Source organism: Argopecten irradians, chromosome 1, assembly GCF_041381155.1.
Source record: "Argopecten irradians isolate NY chromosome 1, Ai_NY, whole genome shotgun sequence".
Taxonomy (NCBI): Eukaryota; Metazoa; Mollusca; class Bivalvia; order Pectinida; family Pectinidae; genus Argopecten; species Argopecten irradians.
In genome coordinates, this window is record NC_091134.1 from 50,758,799 (window position 1) to 50,776,750 (window position 17,952).

Sequence of the window (17,952 nt, forward strand, 5' to 3'; positions counted from 1 at the left end):
GTGATGAAATATGCGTTTTTAACACAATTATGTAGAAAACATAGGAACATTAATTTCTTTTGTTTTGATTTATGCTTATGTGTTAGAGCATGTTGCAATTTATTTTAGCATGCCATTGTTATCTCCCTTTGGTCAGGTAATGGTGTCTTCTAGTTATCTCTGGAGTATAATACAGATGAACTTATAACCACACAAAAAAAAACATTTTATTATGATGATTTAGGATAAAACAAAACACCAAATCAAACTTTCACTTAATTTATTCATGATATATGGCGAATTCTTATATTAATAAAGCAGTTTTATCACACATTTTGGCCTATATTTGGCCATATAAATGCAGCGAAAAGTGGAATCTGCACAAGACAGGTCACGTGAAACGATAAATATCTACACTTAAATAACTTTATCACAGAATTTTTTTGGAAATGTGATATTGCCAGGCTGATATCACATATGATTTCCAATATGTAGAATTAAACATTAACATTACATATAATCAAATAAACATTTAATCATTTTAGAAATGTAGTGTCGAAACATTTATATCACATATTATTTTAAGTACATGTATGTAGGAAAAACGTGAGGTTGTGCATATTGACTAATTTAAGGATATTTTGCATGATTGATTTATGTAAAATTGAAAAAGCACGAGAGAGAACGGATACAATGATTAAAAAATAATTAATAATTAAGTTAATTAATGCATTGATGATGCTTTATGTCACTTTAAACATTAAAAATACATTGTCAGTCTATAAAATATAATGCCTGTGTATTATAGAAACAATATTTTAAAATAACATATCAAGAGTAATTTCTATGAATGTTCTTTGATAAAATTACATTTCATATAATGTTTATGGTCTATATAACATTTTTATGTATCCACGCCTGAAACTTCCAATAAAACCAATAATAGGTACATTTATTATTTTCTGTATTTATACATTACAGAGTTGTCTGCCTTTGCGGGTAGGTATTGGTTGTGACGCCATGTGTTTGTAAGCGTAACTTCATACTTTTTCACAAAATAATCACTTCACAATGAATATTTACCCGCGAGGGAGGTAGCTGCAATATGCGAAGACGGAATATCCATTCACATGTTGCTGATGATCTCAATATAAAAGACATGAAATTGACTATTCTTGTTTTAAAACAGAAGTTGGTTTTACAGGTGCACGGTGCAATCATATCTAAAGCATATAAAATGTGTCCTCTGTCTATTTGGTACAATTCTTGAATAAGGAGTGTTATTGATTAATGTCATACTCATAGTGTATAAAAGCTTTCAAAGAAATAGTGTACGCAACTTTTTTTTTATTGAAATGGTGATAAAAGAAAGCACTCTTAACTGTGGATTGTCTGTGAGTTTCACTAATTACTTTGGTATAAAACTTGCTCTAAGTCATTATTCGCTAAAATTCTCTAAAAATAATACATTTTCTTTAATATTTGGTATTGAAAATTGATAAAGCAGACCGCTTGTTAAAAATCTATGTTAAAGCGTGTATTGGAAATATGTGTGCAAATTTACGGAAGATAAACGATAAAATTGCTACCAATGTCTGGGAAAACTACACTTAAAATAATGTAATTATGAAAAGTAAGCATTATATGAATTTAGAAATGTACATAAAATAATAGAAAAAACAATCAATATGTTGGTGATACGACGGTACACTAAAAAAATAACGGAAGTTGTCTCCCTTTGATCACAACATTATTGCCAACTGTAGTAGCACTATTTGCAAGATGCAATATCTTCTTGGTGAAGCAAGGAAGTTATTATCTCGTATCGTTTCAGTGGACATTTCCCCACCTTTTTTCTGGAGTACCATATACATGCTACATATAAGATTTAATCTATTGAGCGAGACATTCGCCCAGATGTGTTAAGTAGGCCTAAAGTACATCTAAATCACGTTATAAAACATTAAGTATAATCGAATTCAATATACTGATTATCGATACACTTCAGCCATGAACATGATTGCAGTGTTATGCATAAACCAAATAAAATAGAGTAAAAAACTTTCTATCGCCTTTCTCTAAAACTGAATTCTATTTCGTCACTCCGGGAAAGTCACGATATGTTTCTAAGTACACATGCAACATTCCAGCAATGATATTTTGATAATAACATTTAATACATAACCAGTACCAAAACAATAAATACGAAGAATATTAACGGGTATGATTACTGTTTTACGTATTCTGGCACTTTTGGATTCCTCAAGGAATTAAGAAAATGCCTGATTTTTCACATGCGGCAATGGCTATTAATAAAAATTAAACAATAATAAGGCAATAAATGTTGTTTCTTTAATTCTCTACATTTGCACTCAAGGTTCGCGTACTGCGAAAAGAAAAATGATTGAAGAATATTAAAAAATGACAACATTATTTTGATATCTAAAAAATTATTAGCGCATGTAAAGGGGACAATTTTTCAATGGGGAAAGTTTTATATATCATCAAATACATGTGTTGAAATCTAAATCATTTTACAATCATTACCAAATGGTTCGGGAAATGAATTTGAATTTTAAAATTTCAATTTCACACATTCCCCGTGCAGTTTGGTTTCATAACTCTAAAACGAGACAAATTAGAAATTTTGATATCCATTTTGATATATACAATATTTCTTTGTGTGGGTTACAAAGCCGAAAGCTAACAACGTCATCCTGATACTTAAACAAAATGATTAGTAATTTCTTCGTTGGTGGAAAGCGATGACTTGTGCTTAATTCTATGTCTAATTATGTTGAAATCAAACCTGGGCAGAACATAGCATCTTACGGACATTAGAAGGCTAGTGTACATCAACATGACAATAATCTTGCACCAAGATACAAGTATCCTTGTTGCCTAAAATGCATTATGAACAATGGCATCATCTCACTACATTAAACATTAGAGGACTGTGATCTACCAGGAACAACACCAACTGTCGCATCGTTTTGCTCTGTTCCCTCTTCCTGAATCACACTTTCCTCGTTCTGTTTTTCTTCCAAATCATTTTCCGGAGTTTCTCCTAATTCTATAGGGGTATCTGCAGGTTGTCTCGGGGTTTTATGTATCGTTGACACAGATGTTGCAGCGTCCCTTTTCGTAATTATGTCTTCCGCGTTTTCATCTTCGATAATGTCTTTCTTATCTTCTATTTCACCGATATCAATTGCTTCGACGTCGGGGTCTTTAGAATCAGTTTCAATGGTTTCCCCTAAGTTTTGGTCCGAAGGCATTTGTTCAGTTAGCTGAACAGTAGATTCCATCAGCATTTCTTCTTGAATTTCATATTCTTTATTTTTTATTTCATTCACCTCATCTGGAATTTGTTGCGAATTTTCATTTTCTAATTCTGTTGGGGGCGTGATGTCTACGTGATGTGCCTCTGCATTATTTTCGTCCTGCAAAGTTTCTTTATTTTCCGTTTCTTTGCCACTATCATTAACGTTTCCCATTGGAGAATCTCCGTTGATAAATCCTTCATCTACAGCTTCTGGAGTTGGTACTTTATCGCTGGTCTTATCCGATACAGGTGGCGGAATTGGAGTTCCAGTCTGCTCTTGCGTGTTTGGGAGGCTACTTTGAATATCCGGTGTGATCGTACTTGTGCCATGACTCCCCACGCCCATTCTGTCTGGATTATAACTAGATCCAGCCCCGCGGTCGACGAGTTCATGCACACTCTCGCTTTCGGCTGATGACTTCTGAGCGAGATTCCTTTTCGGCGACTTATTTCTCGCGCTGATACTAGCCCCTATACCAGACTTCCGATTAACCACAACTTCGCCAGTTCGGAATTCTAAAGATAGTGTAGGAATTAAGATATTGTCACTAAGTGCTCTAGTATTCTCTGCATTTTCTGGACATTGTTTCACAGACTTCCTAGTAATCGCTTTTAAATCAAGTTTGTAAACTGGCACTTTTGTCGGCTTTTTGGAACCACTGCTTCCATTTTCCTCGGTTGTGAGCATTGAACCCATTAACTTTCCTTGATCAGGATATTCATGGATTTTATTTGACTTTGTATCATTTCCAAACACCTCCAACGTTTTGAATTTGGAAAGCACAGTTTTTGACCTGCCATAACCTTTGCTATGTTTTGTGTCATAGGAAGAATCAGTGTTACTGGTAACAGCACTATTACCTGGCCGTTTGAGGCTGGATAAACCATTGTGGTCATTAGAAGAACTTTCTAAATGCCCATGTCTGGTTTTATTTGATTTAGGACTACGAGACATTTCCAGATTAACAATAGTAGTCTTTGATGGATCACTTCGTTCTGGAGTCCGCTGGACTCCTGAGTCATTTGAACTTACTGATTCGCTATTACTTTGGTCATTGGATGTACCGTGTAATCCGTTAGAATTCAGGTGTGCAAATGTGAATTTGGAGTTAGGTTTGATATTGTACGCGTCGATAGCGAATTCCCCTATGTCGATCTTTCTAACGCCATCACCTGTTTGCTTTCTGGCTCTTGCCAGATCTTCAAGTGTATACCTATGATTTTGTTCAGTTGGAGGACACCAGTCTGTGTTAAAAGTGTATTGTCGTGAATCATGATCAAACTCAGCGGCGAGTTTTGACAGATGACGTTCGCGCTCTTCGGCCGCTGCGTTCATTTTCAGCTGTAGTAGATACTTCTGCCTCAGTTTGTACTGGTCTCTGTTGATATTAGTGTCCTTGTTCACTGTCCCATTTGCATTGATTTCATTCCTAAGCTCTAAGTACTTGTTTGGAATGTTTTGCATAGGTTTTAACACAGGAACCTTCCATTGTGATCGTGACGGGCCATTCATGTGTTTTTCTTTCTGTGAAGATGATTTAGAACTATCCGAATTTTCTTGAAAACGTGAATCATCATATCCCTCACCAGGTATTTCAGAAAACCACTTCTCCATCTTTTGAGTGAATGGTTTCCCGTTCATTCGGAAGTTGTCCTTTGTGGAGTGATTCACACGAAATTCACCATGACTACCGTTTTGCAACGGCCCAGAAAGATCGGATCTAACATTAGGCAAATTCACACCAGAAGGGTCTGACCCAGGGAAGCTACTTGGAGCCATTGTCTTTGTGCGTTCTCTACGAATGGCTGGAAAGTGGAGCGCCCTTCTGTTTTCCTTATCCGACTCACTCACGTGTCTGAGGTCTTCCATACTATAATTATGTTGACGATGTAACGCTGCGGTATATTTGTTGTGGTCTCTCCGGTCTACACCGGAGAGGTCCTGGTTACTGTGTGAATGGTGCTTCCGTAACATTTTACCAGTAGGATAATTATGAAGATTGTTCATACTACTAGTTCGGGATAGAAACGGAAACGATGGGCCTGGAGCTTCCAGTCGGGACATCTGTTTCACATTTGAATCGTCTTTGCTACGCGAGTCTATTTCCCACCGGCGATTGGAAAGCATATTGTTACTTTGACGGTTTATACTCACTTCGGCGTAGAGGCTTGGATTGCTCTTCACCAAAAGTTCTTTCGGTGTGACACGATGTCGGTTTCGGTTTTGGTCCTCCATAATAGCATCTTCAACGCTGGATACCATGCGGTCATAGTCAAGGTGTAAGCGGGATTCTAATTCAGGAGATGTCACATCTAGGCCAGGATCAAATGGAAACGGATGCGAATTGTGGAACGCGGGTTCCGGTTTTTCCTTAAATGTTACTGCTTTCAATGATCTGGAAAAAACAAGAAGGTTAATCAGTACTATATAAGCAGTTTGACGTTAGCACATGATGATGTTGAATCGAATGGAAACATTTAGACACATTTTTATAACGAATAACATTCAATTAAAAATTACATAATAAAAAAAGAGGAAAGCATACGGTTGTTGTAATAGTTATGGGTTTTGATACCACACTAATAGTATCATTTATGTCTATTTTGGATCTTGTCTTAAGATGACAAATCCCTTGTGTGAGCGAAGCAATGTCATACTTCTTATCCTGTAATATAACAATGTATAGCAGATGCAACATCTTAATATGTATTGTTCGCACCTCGGACAGGGAAATCTCACTTGATACCCGGTGCTAGATTTTTCTATCTCGTCCGATCTGTCTGGTACCTTTACGCGAATTTTGGCGGAATTTTACGCCATTCATGTAACAGTCCGCGCATGTGACGTCAAACTCTCAAACCGGTGACGTCACAAGCGTCAGATAATCAATATTATTAGAAATATATGCATTCAGTCATTTACCATGCATTGTTTGGTTGTTGTTTTTAATCATGAAAACAGTATGTACCGATTGATCATCGTTTTCTCTTTTTATATAACCGAACTATAGTTTTATGCGGAATGACTGAAATCGAAGCGCAGATGAAATGGTTAATCGGCTTTGAACCAGGAGGCCCAAGACGGGATAGTTTTACACTCTGAACGCGTATATAGATGGGTTTTGTTATATCTTAGAGGCGCGAGAAAAAAAATCTATTACCTTTAAGTGATCGAGATCGGGTTATCTCAGTCTCGGGCTAAGATTTTGTAACATCCCAACCTCGGCTATCGCCTCGGTTGGGATTATGTTACAAAATCTTAGCCCTCGACTGAGATAACCCGATCTCGATCACTTACAGGTAACAGATTTTATTAGTATTGTTTCCAATTAAGGAAACGATCATTGTAAATTGTACGTGCAGTATCTATTTTTTCTTTCACGTACTAGATTATATTCACACTAAAAGTAGGATTTCTTGGCAAGGACCGAGACAGCAGTACCATTAGATATTGATGCATGTGTCGAATGATAAATGACTAGGTATGCTCTAGTAAGTTTACATGTAAATCAATTTTAGTCGAGTGCCTTTTATTCGGGTGCATCGTAAAGCTGTTGCCATGTTCCACACTGCGTTTGTGTATAAAACTTAATCCCGATGCGCTGGGTTGTGTATGACTTCAAACCACAGAGGACTTTGACGGGTACAGTAGATACGGAACTGACGACAACTGGATTAGATCATACGAATAGGTTAGCCAGGCTGTTTAGTATGTAATAAAGTCTACTCTAAACAAGTTCAGAACACATTCAGTGTATATGCGTTTGTATGTGTTTATTTTGGAATGTGCGTCATTTATGATGTTGTCGTATTTTGGAATTATTGTGCAATAAATATAAACACCCATTCAGAACTCTTTTTGTAACACTTACAGTCGCTTGTGTAGAGTTATGGAAGGTTAACAAAATAAATCTCGCCTTAGATTTCTCAATCGTCTAACTTCAGTTCAGTGCATTCAGGTGAAATGCCTGCTGTTTATTACTATCGTGCTATTTCATCAATAGTAGCATTATATTAGTAATACATATGACAAGGGTATTTCCTATAATCATTGTTCACATATTAATAGGAAATGTTTGACAAAACTATCTAAAATATAGCACACACCCAATATTAACTTAGAACGTGCTCTAGCAACAAAAGGTCATGAACCCAGATAACAGTTGCCATAGAAATGCACAATGTTCTTCTTGTAATCGAACTGGCATTTCAAAAGAAACATTTATTGTGATAAGTGAGACACCGAGGATGGCGTGATATGGAGGTGTCGATGTGGCGTTTGGTACTTGTTTCCTTGGTAATTAGCGTTTAGTTAGCAACCATACAAAACATTGAGTGCAGCTTATAAAAAACTGCAAATCAGACAGTATCATATGCAGATGGCGATGAAACATATGGTCAAGTGCCCTAAATTCGTCAATGACTTGTTTTCGTCATGTTTTCAATGTTGCTTATATCTCATTAACTATCGCGTGATTTCATAAAGAGTGTCGTCTGCAAAAGCAGATTTGATCAAGGAAGATTTGTCATGCTTAAAAAAGATTGTATGCTATAACCAATTGATTTATAAAAACGATGTAGCAATATACCCCAAAATGAAGGTATTTTCTTAAGTCCATTTTAAATAAAACTTTAAAACCCTAACCGTCAGCGTTTGACTGTCCATGTTCACTGATCAGCAGAACGTCAACAATATACCGGAAGTCACGTGTCTGATCATGTGATTCATAGCCCAGATTTTGAGTTATTACAAATTATTTTGGCGATTCAACTCATCCGAAATTTTTGGTTCGGTACTGTTGAAAACATAACTTTATTATATGTAAACAGAGGTGTTCGCCACTTTCCATAACCAAGAGGTTTAAAGACTAAAAAGCGATGTAAAATTAAGAAATGTTCAGCTTTAACACGATCTCACAAGCGCCTGCTGTTCAATATTTATTTGGAATTACGTCAATTTTCATAATAAGCCAAACAGCCCCTCTGACGAAAATAGGTCTCTATTGTGTCGGCCATCACCTAGCGACCGGCAGGTAGAAATCTTCCGTCTCGCGGTAGATAAATAACAAATTGATAGACAATTTGTTGTACAAGTAAGACAAAATATTATGTATTTGTTTTGATAAAATTGGTACATTTTATTTCTTTCTGGTTTGTTGATATACGGAAGATTTGATTACCCTGGCGAATATTGGTCCTTCAAGGGTACAGGATATTACAAAAACATTTAAAGTTTTTTAAGGCTTTTATTTTTATGTTTTATTCATGTAGGCGTTCGTTCTTTAGTAATCTATTTTCGTTATCGACAAACACCGCGACGTGCCATTTGTCAACAGCTTGGATACAATGAGTCTAGGTTTTCGTTTTTACAATGTGACAAGACTATCTTTATGCGTATCTGTTAGATACTTACGAGACCGATTCCCTCGGCCATAAAATAGCAGTATCTGTTTGATTAAAGCGTTGTTGAAGGCGATCAATTGGTACGGTCAATATTTAAAAAAAGACATACAGAAATTGTGATATATTTTTCAGCATACGTCAATCCATGGCCACACCTTCAAGGTTGCTATTCACTTGAAGGTCGTCAAAAAGTACATGGCGCACCGGACTAATAACGAATTTCCTTACCATAAAGGCTTTAAATTATTTCATGCTGTTTTGGCATTTGCTTCAAGTGTACAAATAAATAGGATGCTTATATTTGAAGAGACCTTGAAGTGCCAATGACTCAAATATGCATATCAAACAGATATTCCAGAGCTCACGAAACACCTGTTCCACAACTTTACACTGTTTATATAAACATACAATATACATTACCGCAAAGGATAAAACAGTTATTACCCTTGAAACTTTGATTGAATTCCCAGTCAAATAAAATAGTTCCATATATGTTATGTAATACGATATAATGAGTCCATACGTCAACAGGGAACGATTGTTGAGGTCATGTGGGGCAAGTGGTGGGGTCTTTTGATGACACTAGTAAATCAACAATCAGAAAGAACAGGTAGACTTTGGAAGAGGGTAGGGCGCAGAATAGGAAAGTTGTTGAAATTTGATGAGTGCTTGAGAACTACGGAAAAGTTTTTATACAAAATGGCATGCTGGATAAAGTAATTGATATGCTTACAAGTCAACCATATACATGGTTTGATATAATAATTACGTCATTTATACATTTCCATTTCATTAACAACACTTTGATTACGTGTAAGGTGAAAACAGCAAACGAGCTAGAGGTTCTGACTAAGGTCACGCTTATGCAGAATAACATTATATTGCAAAATGTCATTTTTACTGCGTTTTTATCGTATATATTTACTACAATGAAAAGCATTAATAGAATGAGCCATGTGGGAATAATTTGTAAATCATACCTATATTTTGTTTCTTTGTACTTGTATTATTTTTGTCCCTGCTGTCGACATAATGTTACCTGTTCAAACTCTTTACACACATAGTTTGACGTTCTATTTTAAAATTTTGAAACATGTAAATATGTACACGTGTTTTGACGTTCAGATATGAGTTAACTGTGACATGAAACTATGTGAGTTTGATTTCCGAGATAAACACGTGCTATTCTTGTTCTACGCTGACTTGTAACTATTAATGAAACAAAGGCCGGGGTCAGGCGGGGTCACTGGGTCAGAATAAGACAGGTATTCATTTACAGGTAGACTGTATCTACCTTCAGCAGGTGCCAAACTTGGCACAAACAAACAATTGTAATTCCTTGTTTAAATCACATTAATTCCGCAGTGGAGTGTGAAGAAGAATACGTACAATTTAGTGTTTGTTTGGATGGAAGGACTGAGTTTATAATATTAAACTATTGGTTAGGTATTTAACATTAAATACACCCTAGGCGATAAATAAATGGCGACAGTGAAATATTCACATAAATGCTATTGATTTATAATTTGTTATGATAAATATATATGAGATATACCTAAATGAAATGTATTTTCTATACCCAGTCTATCACCATTTTGACCATGGACATTTATCAATTAATGATCCAGAATAAAATCATAGTAACTCAGATACCTGCCAATATAGGCACGAATGCAGTGCTTTAGACAATGGCAATGATATGAGGAGAAATTAAGGTGTCAACAAACACTAGCATCCCAAATTATTACAGATATATGACATTAACGTGGATATCATTTGTTAAATACATAACCAATAACAAACATCAACATCCCAAATTACCAGAGATATATGACATTAACGTGGATACCTTTTGTTAAATACATGACCAATAACAAACATCAACACCCCAAATTACCACAGATATATGACATCAACGTGCGTACTTATTGATAAATACATTACCAATAACAAACATCAACATCCGAAATTACCACAGATATATGACATCAACGTGCGTACTTATTGATAAATACATGACCAATAACAAACATCAACATTCCAAATTACCACAGATATATGAAATCAGCGTGCGTACTTATTTATAAATACATTACCAATAACAAACATCAACACCCCAAATTACCACAGATATATGACATACACGTGCGTACTTATTGATAAATAAATGACCAATAACAAACATCAACATCCCAAATTACCACAGATATATGAAATCAGCGTGCGTACTTATTTATAAATACATTACCAATAACAAACATCAACATCCCAAATTACCACAGATATATGACATCAACGTGCGTACTTATTGATAAATACATTACCAATAACAAACATCAACATTCCAAATTACCACAGATATATGACATCAACGTGCGTACTTATTGATAAATACATTGCCAATAACAAACGCGTCTTCTTTTGTAATGGGTAATGCAGTTCATAATAATAACTTTAAATTGTAATAAAAACAGAACCTATGTTTCTATATTTATATCCCAGGTATTAGATAGTAACTCATATATTCATTTAACTCTATATATTCAAGGCCAAGAGACGTCAGATATTCGCCTGATTGTATGTTTTATATATACATATATATATGTAATTAAGTAAGATGAAATTGAATGGACCAACCCGAAATTGAATCAGATAATGAATCATAATCGTCATTAATATTTTGGATTTAATATTTACTTTGATTTAACAGGAAAGATGTATTCTACATTCGCCGCCAACAAACACTTAAATACCATATAATCAAGTAATATCACTAAGAATGTTTATCTTGTATATTGTATGAAGCAATCAATGCGTCCTGATGAATTACATCAGGTTAATATACAACATTATAAATGTAGTAATAGACACAAAACGTCAATGATATTATTAGAAATAGATTGAGAACATTTGATATTATATACATGTGTAAATATATAAAATGCTATGGGAATTCCCAGTTTATATAGCATTGGAACGAGTAATAAAGCATGGTAGTGATGTAGACGATTATCAAAACACCTACCGATCGACACGGGTCTCCTACTAATCCATCCCAACCGATCCAAAATACCATATACATATGTAAATAACTTATGTAAATATTTTGATATTTCGTTCGTATATCTTCATTTCCATGTAATATGATACGCCACAATGAGAAAAGTGCCCATTATCTAAATCCAGATGTCCTTGAAGGTCCACTCGTGTCCAGTTTAGATAGAGTATGAGTTTACTTGGTGACCACTTCAATATTTTGGCCGAGAATATTTCCAGAGGTCAGGAGTATGGAGACATTATAACGGTGCACAATATCACAGGTGTGTTACAGAGGTAACATTCGATATGCACCTGTACTGTTACCTGTGTGTTACCTGAAGATTACAGGTCTAAAACGTGTGGGCAGGTAATGCACCCTCACATACTAGCCAAATATTAACTGATCCTTAACCGGATTTAGACGCCAAAAACCTCCCCGGGTGTCCGTAAACACGTTACATTGTGAACTTACCCACGATGAATAATTCATATTTCTGCAAACCTAAAATAACTTTTTTTTCTTGTAAAGTTGGCTTTAAATCTATATAGAGGTATATGTATTAAGCTAGCTATGTTCGAATTCGATCATGAAATATTTCGGAACAGTTAATGAAGTGTGACTCAGTGTAAGCCTTAATTAAAATGTAACTACATTTATCTATCCCTTGTCATAAAACGATAACAAAGCTTTATGGCTGAAATCATATTTTTGTCCATTTCAAGTTTAATTACATATCTTTTAAGCAAAGAACATAAACTTAAATTGACTCTAATTTAGTTTCTACTTAGATGAGTTAATTAATTGATTGAAACATTTAATATTAATTATTTACGAATTGTATCATGATGTCGAGTTTAACGACACATATTGGTGAGTGAGTGGGTGGCCAAAATAGCGTCGGTGAATTCCTGAACGAGCGTGAACATTAGGAATTCTAGATAATTAATAAAATTAAGATAATATCATCTGACACATATATAACATACATAAACCAGTATGTAGTTTTTGTTTAAAACACATAAGGAAAATTATTTCAGAAGGTTGCAATAATTCCCAGAAAACGTTCAAAATATGACAACACATGGACTCATTTTCAAGGGGTCATCAATGCTTATTCATATTGGCCGGTTTCAAGGAAACTAGGAATAACAAGCAGAAAAGAAGACAATATTTGCAGATGAAAAGAGGTCATGATAATAGTATTGCATTGTTACTAATAGGAAGGAAAGTAAACCAATCCATAGTGCAGAATGCCTTCTATTAGTATTAAACGTGATTCTGAAGTCACGCTCCAAACTACACACACCACACCTTCACACAGATAGCGGAGACGTGATCTCAAGTTGACTGTTACTTTGTGCAATGTTACGTTTTAGATAAAAATACACTCTCGATCTCTGGACTATTCATTCTTTAACTTTGAAACTTTCCCGGAGTGATATTTGTTCGCCTGTTACACAATGCTGTCTGGATCACTGTGGGCAATGAAAAGCAATCATTATAACCACACCTTCGTAATGAGTGCCAGACACCTTACACCAGCTGTTACCTTGATTGTACCATGGCAACCAAAAATAAATGATGAATTTCCATAAAGTTGATTCAAAAATTGGTTACCATATATGGATGATTAATATACATTGAAGAATTATTCTCAATTTCGTTTTGGTTTATGAAGTCATGTCAAACGGAAGGACATTCTTCATAGACGCAACCCGGAAAATAATGTCCGTCCGTTAAGGAATGCTTATAATTTGATTTAATTCACTTAGTGAGGTACTAATTATGCATAAATGTTCGAATGAAAATGAGTGTAACAAATAAAATGAAATAATATTATGCTAATAGAACCATTGACCCTTACAATTGTCATGTTAATGTAGCAATAAATGATACATCATTGTATCGTTCAAAAATATCTATTTTCAAAACCATTATTTTCGTTATATAAATTTAATCTAATTACGTAGTTTCAATTTCCATTTATTAAGACAAAATTTAATACAACCAATTGGAGAATTTACTAAATTTTCCACAGAATACAGGCTTCACAGAAACTATCATTCACCAGGTATACTCTGATTCATGTTGATAAGAACTTTTTGCGTGACGTTTTTCTTGTGGAGAAATACGATGTATGTATTTTTTTCGTTAGTGGTAGCTGCTACTGTTACCTAACGCGCGATATGTTGAAGATATGTGTATTTACAGTTCAATATGATCAGCTTGAACATATTTGCTTGGTGAACTTTGCAGGTAGCGTTTAAGGAGGTAATACATTGATTTTGGTCATACGTACATGACAGCTACCTAGGACGCATCCCCTGGCCCCAAGTAGATAACTCACACAGGAGCTTGCCATAGAGGGTTAGCAATACCAAGTGAAAGGTAAATAAAAAAAAAGAAAATTACACGAAGTATGTAACTGATGGTTTGATTATAGTTTTTGTGTCGTTTTTGAGTGGCGATTGCATGTCTGTTTAGTATGGTGCGGTATTTGTTGTTTTCCTTTTGTGTTGCATAGACTTATTGTTTAACTCATCGATTTAAACATACTGTAACTTGGTGCATACATAAAAATGGGATTCAATAGACAAAACATGCTATTTCAGTAAAGAACATCAACTCTCTTTATCGCTCTTTCTTTTGTGAGATCAATCTCCAATGTAGTATATTTACATTCCAATATTTTGTTCAATTAATAGATATTCAACTGAAAAACGAGTACGGGTAACGAATTCAACTTGTGAATTGTACCGTACATTCTTTGGGTTTTTTTTCCTTCTCCATAATTGGAAACTACTGCGCCTGTGTCTGCCATTGCAAGATTCAATAGTAAATTGCCCGGTATCTTGTGCATAATTAACATTTGATTCAAACTACCGAATGTTAGATGCCATGAGATGTTTGTTGAAGTAATTGAGAGACTATATTGTCAGCCAGTCCAAGTATATGACGACAAGGGCAACAACATTGGTGGCTAACAGGTAGGGATAGACAAAACACAACATCAATGTTCGACTCAGATACACAAACAAGTCCATATAATCTTAAATGATACATAAACTGTTTTCCTAACTACAATTAGCACTGCCTCGCGCACGTAAGACGTACAATAAACATTTAAATAGACTCTCTATTCTGAAGAACAGTGTATTATCGTCCCCATTGAGTATTGTTTGCGGGAGTGTTCATTCACAAAATATTTGCAATCCTTTGTATAACAACACCATCGATTTAGCCAAAAATAATTTTCTGCTCTTATTTGCAGATGGCAATTTAAAACAGGAATATCAATTGAATAAATAAAGCATATGAAGACAAAATCTCTCTCATACAAGGTTAAACCAAGGGATTCGGCTTTTGATGGCTGTGATCCAAGTTTAACACGTTCTTTCATATTGAGAATTTTAGGCATGAGGCGATCAGCATTGTTTGAATATGCACATACCTAATTCACCTAAATCTGTTTTTGTTTCGGAGCCAAATCACACATAATCTAATGTGACAAGTGTTTTATTTTGAAAGTAAGATAAATTTAACAGAAGTGGCGCGATTTGTAATTATAGATTTCATTAAAAAATCAGAAATGCTTAATACTTTCTGTGCATAGCTGTGTTGGATAGAAATCACTATAGAAGCGTACAGGGCTAGTTTATCAGACGTAATGACAAATCCTTCCAATGTCTAGCACTGTATAGTACCCGACCATACGGCCCGACCCCAATAGGAGAAGCAGTACGACATGTGTCCTGTTTGACAAATGACTAGGTCATCTAAAATTTGTGTGATCAATAAAATCTCAGTCCACATGACACTTTACATAAATATACCTACACCCTTAAACTCTTAATCATCTCGACACTGGCGGGGGCTTATGTTTAAGCCAACAACACCGCGAATGTTAAGTACCTCAGCACAAATCGATAAATTCCAAGACTGCTCTAGTCGCTCCCGGACAGGAGCAACAGGTTCCGAATGTACTACAATAGACCATAGTATAACCAAGTGTGTGGTTACTGATTACAGCGATGGGGGACCTGCCACACATTAATCAGCTCTGTAATGTGGCGAGGGGTTACAGATCGTGTGTACGCTTCCGAATTATATAACTTAAGATTCGTGCTACTGATATACGTTATACACTTATATGTGTTAATGAAGAGTTTTCACATATATAAAATTCAAATAGATTTTAATGTCATGGGAATGTAACGCAAATTTTAAATTAATCGCGAAACAGATTTTGATGGGAGTCCATCATATTAATTATCTCCACAGCAAAACATTTATTCAAGATGTCATTTATATTTTATTATACTAAGTACGTCATTTTGAGAGCAAACCTAAAAGACGTTTTCTCTGAAAAGTATGAAAACTGATGCCCAGAAGGGCAGATAACTCTGTAATATGCAAATACAGAATACGACCAGATTTGACATTTGTAAAGAAGGAAAATGGTAAAATCAAGTGATATTACGATATCCCACCAATGACTACACTATCATATCCATTGCACATCAACAAATATCATTGTATTTTATATATAGGTCAATGTGTCAGTTATAATCGTTTTTTTTCTGTTTAGAGTGAAATAACATAGCTAGCATGCAATAGAAATCAATATATTATGAGTTTAGAAAATATGTTAGATGCGTCTGTTATCCAGAGGTATAAATACAACAAGCGTTATAACGACATGTCACATTCAAAAAGTAGCAGCTATCTTTACGTGATTTACGCGATACCAACAAAACCTTTATTTGATATTGCGGCTTTATTGCCTTCCGATATTTGTTAATTAAATCTAGTGGAGGTCTACGTTTTATTAGTGACAGACAACACACCTGTTATTACGTATACTGCGAAAAAGTAATAATTTGTGTGTTGCTAGCCGGTGATATAACTGCCATCTAGTGTCTGTCCAAATACATAATTTATTGTACGGTTTCGATCGAAGGTGCGAAAACAAATCTAAAGACATCCTCCAGAACCCCGTAAGTTTAAAAATTCACATTGGTCTGTCAATAGTAGGCGGCTTCTTATCAGGTAAATCATATACAGCATCCCATCATAAGCAATAAAAGGTTTCCTATCTAGCTTCACACAGTTAGGATCTAGAACTGTATCGAAATAATAAATAATCTGACTAAAATGGTTTAAACAAGAAAGAAAGTTTCTAAGGGGGACTTTGGATCAGGGATAGTAATTAAAAGAAAATATATCCGTTTAATCAAAACGGCACTTGATAACATTCGCTTAACATCATATTCGCAACTCCGGTTAATATCACAACCTCAGGTCAAGCTCTGTTGACGTTTGATCTCATATCACCTGTAATAGTAATGATCTGGGAGGATTTAATTCCGATAAATTACCACAACTTGTTATGAGAACTTCCAATCTCGCAGTTCATTCATATTGGGTATATATTCCAGATCATTACCAGATATCGGCATGAAAAGTACTTGTACAAGGAACTTAACATATTGATAATGTTCCTGAATTACATGTAAATATTTGGTCCTTTTCTTAGTGATATATGCCCCATTTTTAACTTACGTTCGTACAAAAATGTCTAATTATTAGATTATTGCCCATGTGTAAAACTCATTCTGCTTCGAATACTTTTGTTTTCGCTATTTACGACGAACGTATTCAGGTCGAAGCGTCCCTAATTAATGACCGTACATACGTACTTGTTAACATTAATCTGTAATTAAACAATAGCAAGTGAAAAGATGTTTATCCAGGAACTGTTATGGTCCGATGAATGTTTATAAATAATTAAGATTAACCTGTTGACATAATGAGAGAACAGTCTAACTTTATGACGCTTGTGTATTCGTGTTATTTTTATTGCTAATGTATGTGGTCGTCACGGACCCTGACATTATGGCCAGGTCATCAAGGGTAATGCTTTTTTTTTACTTTTAACGCTGTACAGATTCATTTCACGTTTAAGATCGAACAATTTGTACGGTTAATTGATCATAGTATGTATTAATATTCAGACAGTGTTTAACCAAGTATGCGTTGCCATAGAGAACATTTATGACACAATCTAAATCAATTGTAGAATGAGCGATTTTATATATTTTAAATATCATAATAACATTATTGATGTAAACTTAGTTCAGTTTAATTGTTGATGTTGTTGCAGCAGACATCACATGGAAAAGCATTGATGACAGTTTTAATTGTG

At 34.9% G+C, this 17,952-nt stretch overlaps 1 protein-coding gene across 4 annotated transcripts in view; it reads right to left on the reverse strand.

The window, feature by feature from the left end:
- Positions 1-242: 242 nt before the first annotated feature.
- LOC138331883 (uncharacterized) overlaps positions 243-17,952 on the reverse strand; it is a 34,251-nt gene continuing 16,541 nt past the window's right edge. For 3 of the 4 annotated variants that reach the window (XM_069279740.1, XM_069279753.1, XM_069279731.1), the window contains exon 2: positions 243-5,700. In XM_069279740.1, coding sequence (XP_069135841.1) covers positions 2,919-5,700 — 2,782 coding nt within the window. In that variant the 3' untranslated portion in view covers positions 243-2,918. Of the gene's footprint in view, positions 5,701-11,732; positions 12,128-17,952 lie in introns of those variants that run through there. The other variant, XM_069279748.1, reaches the window with a different exon arrangement.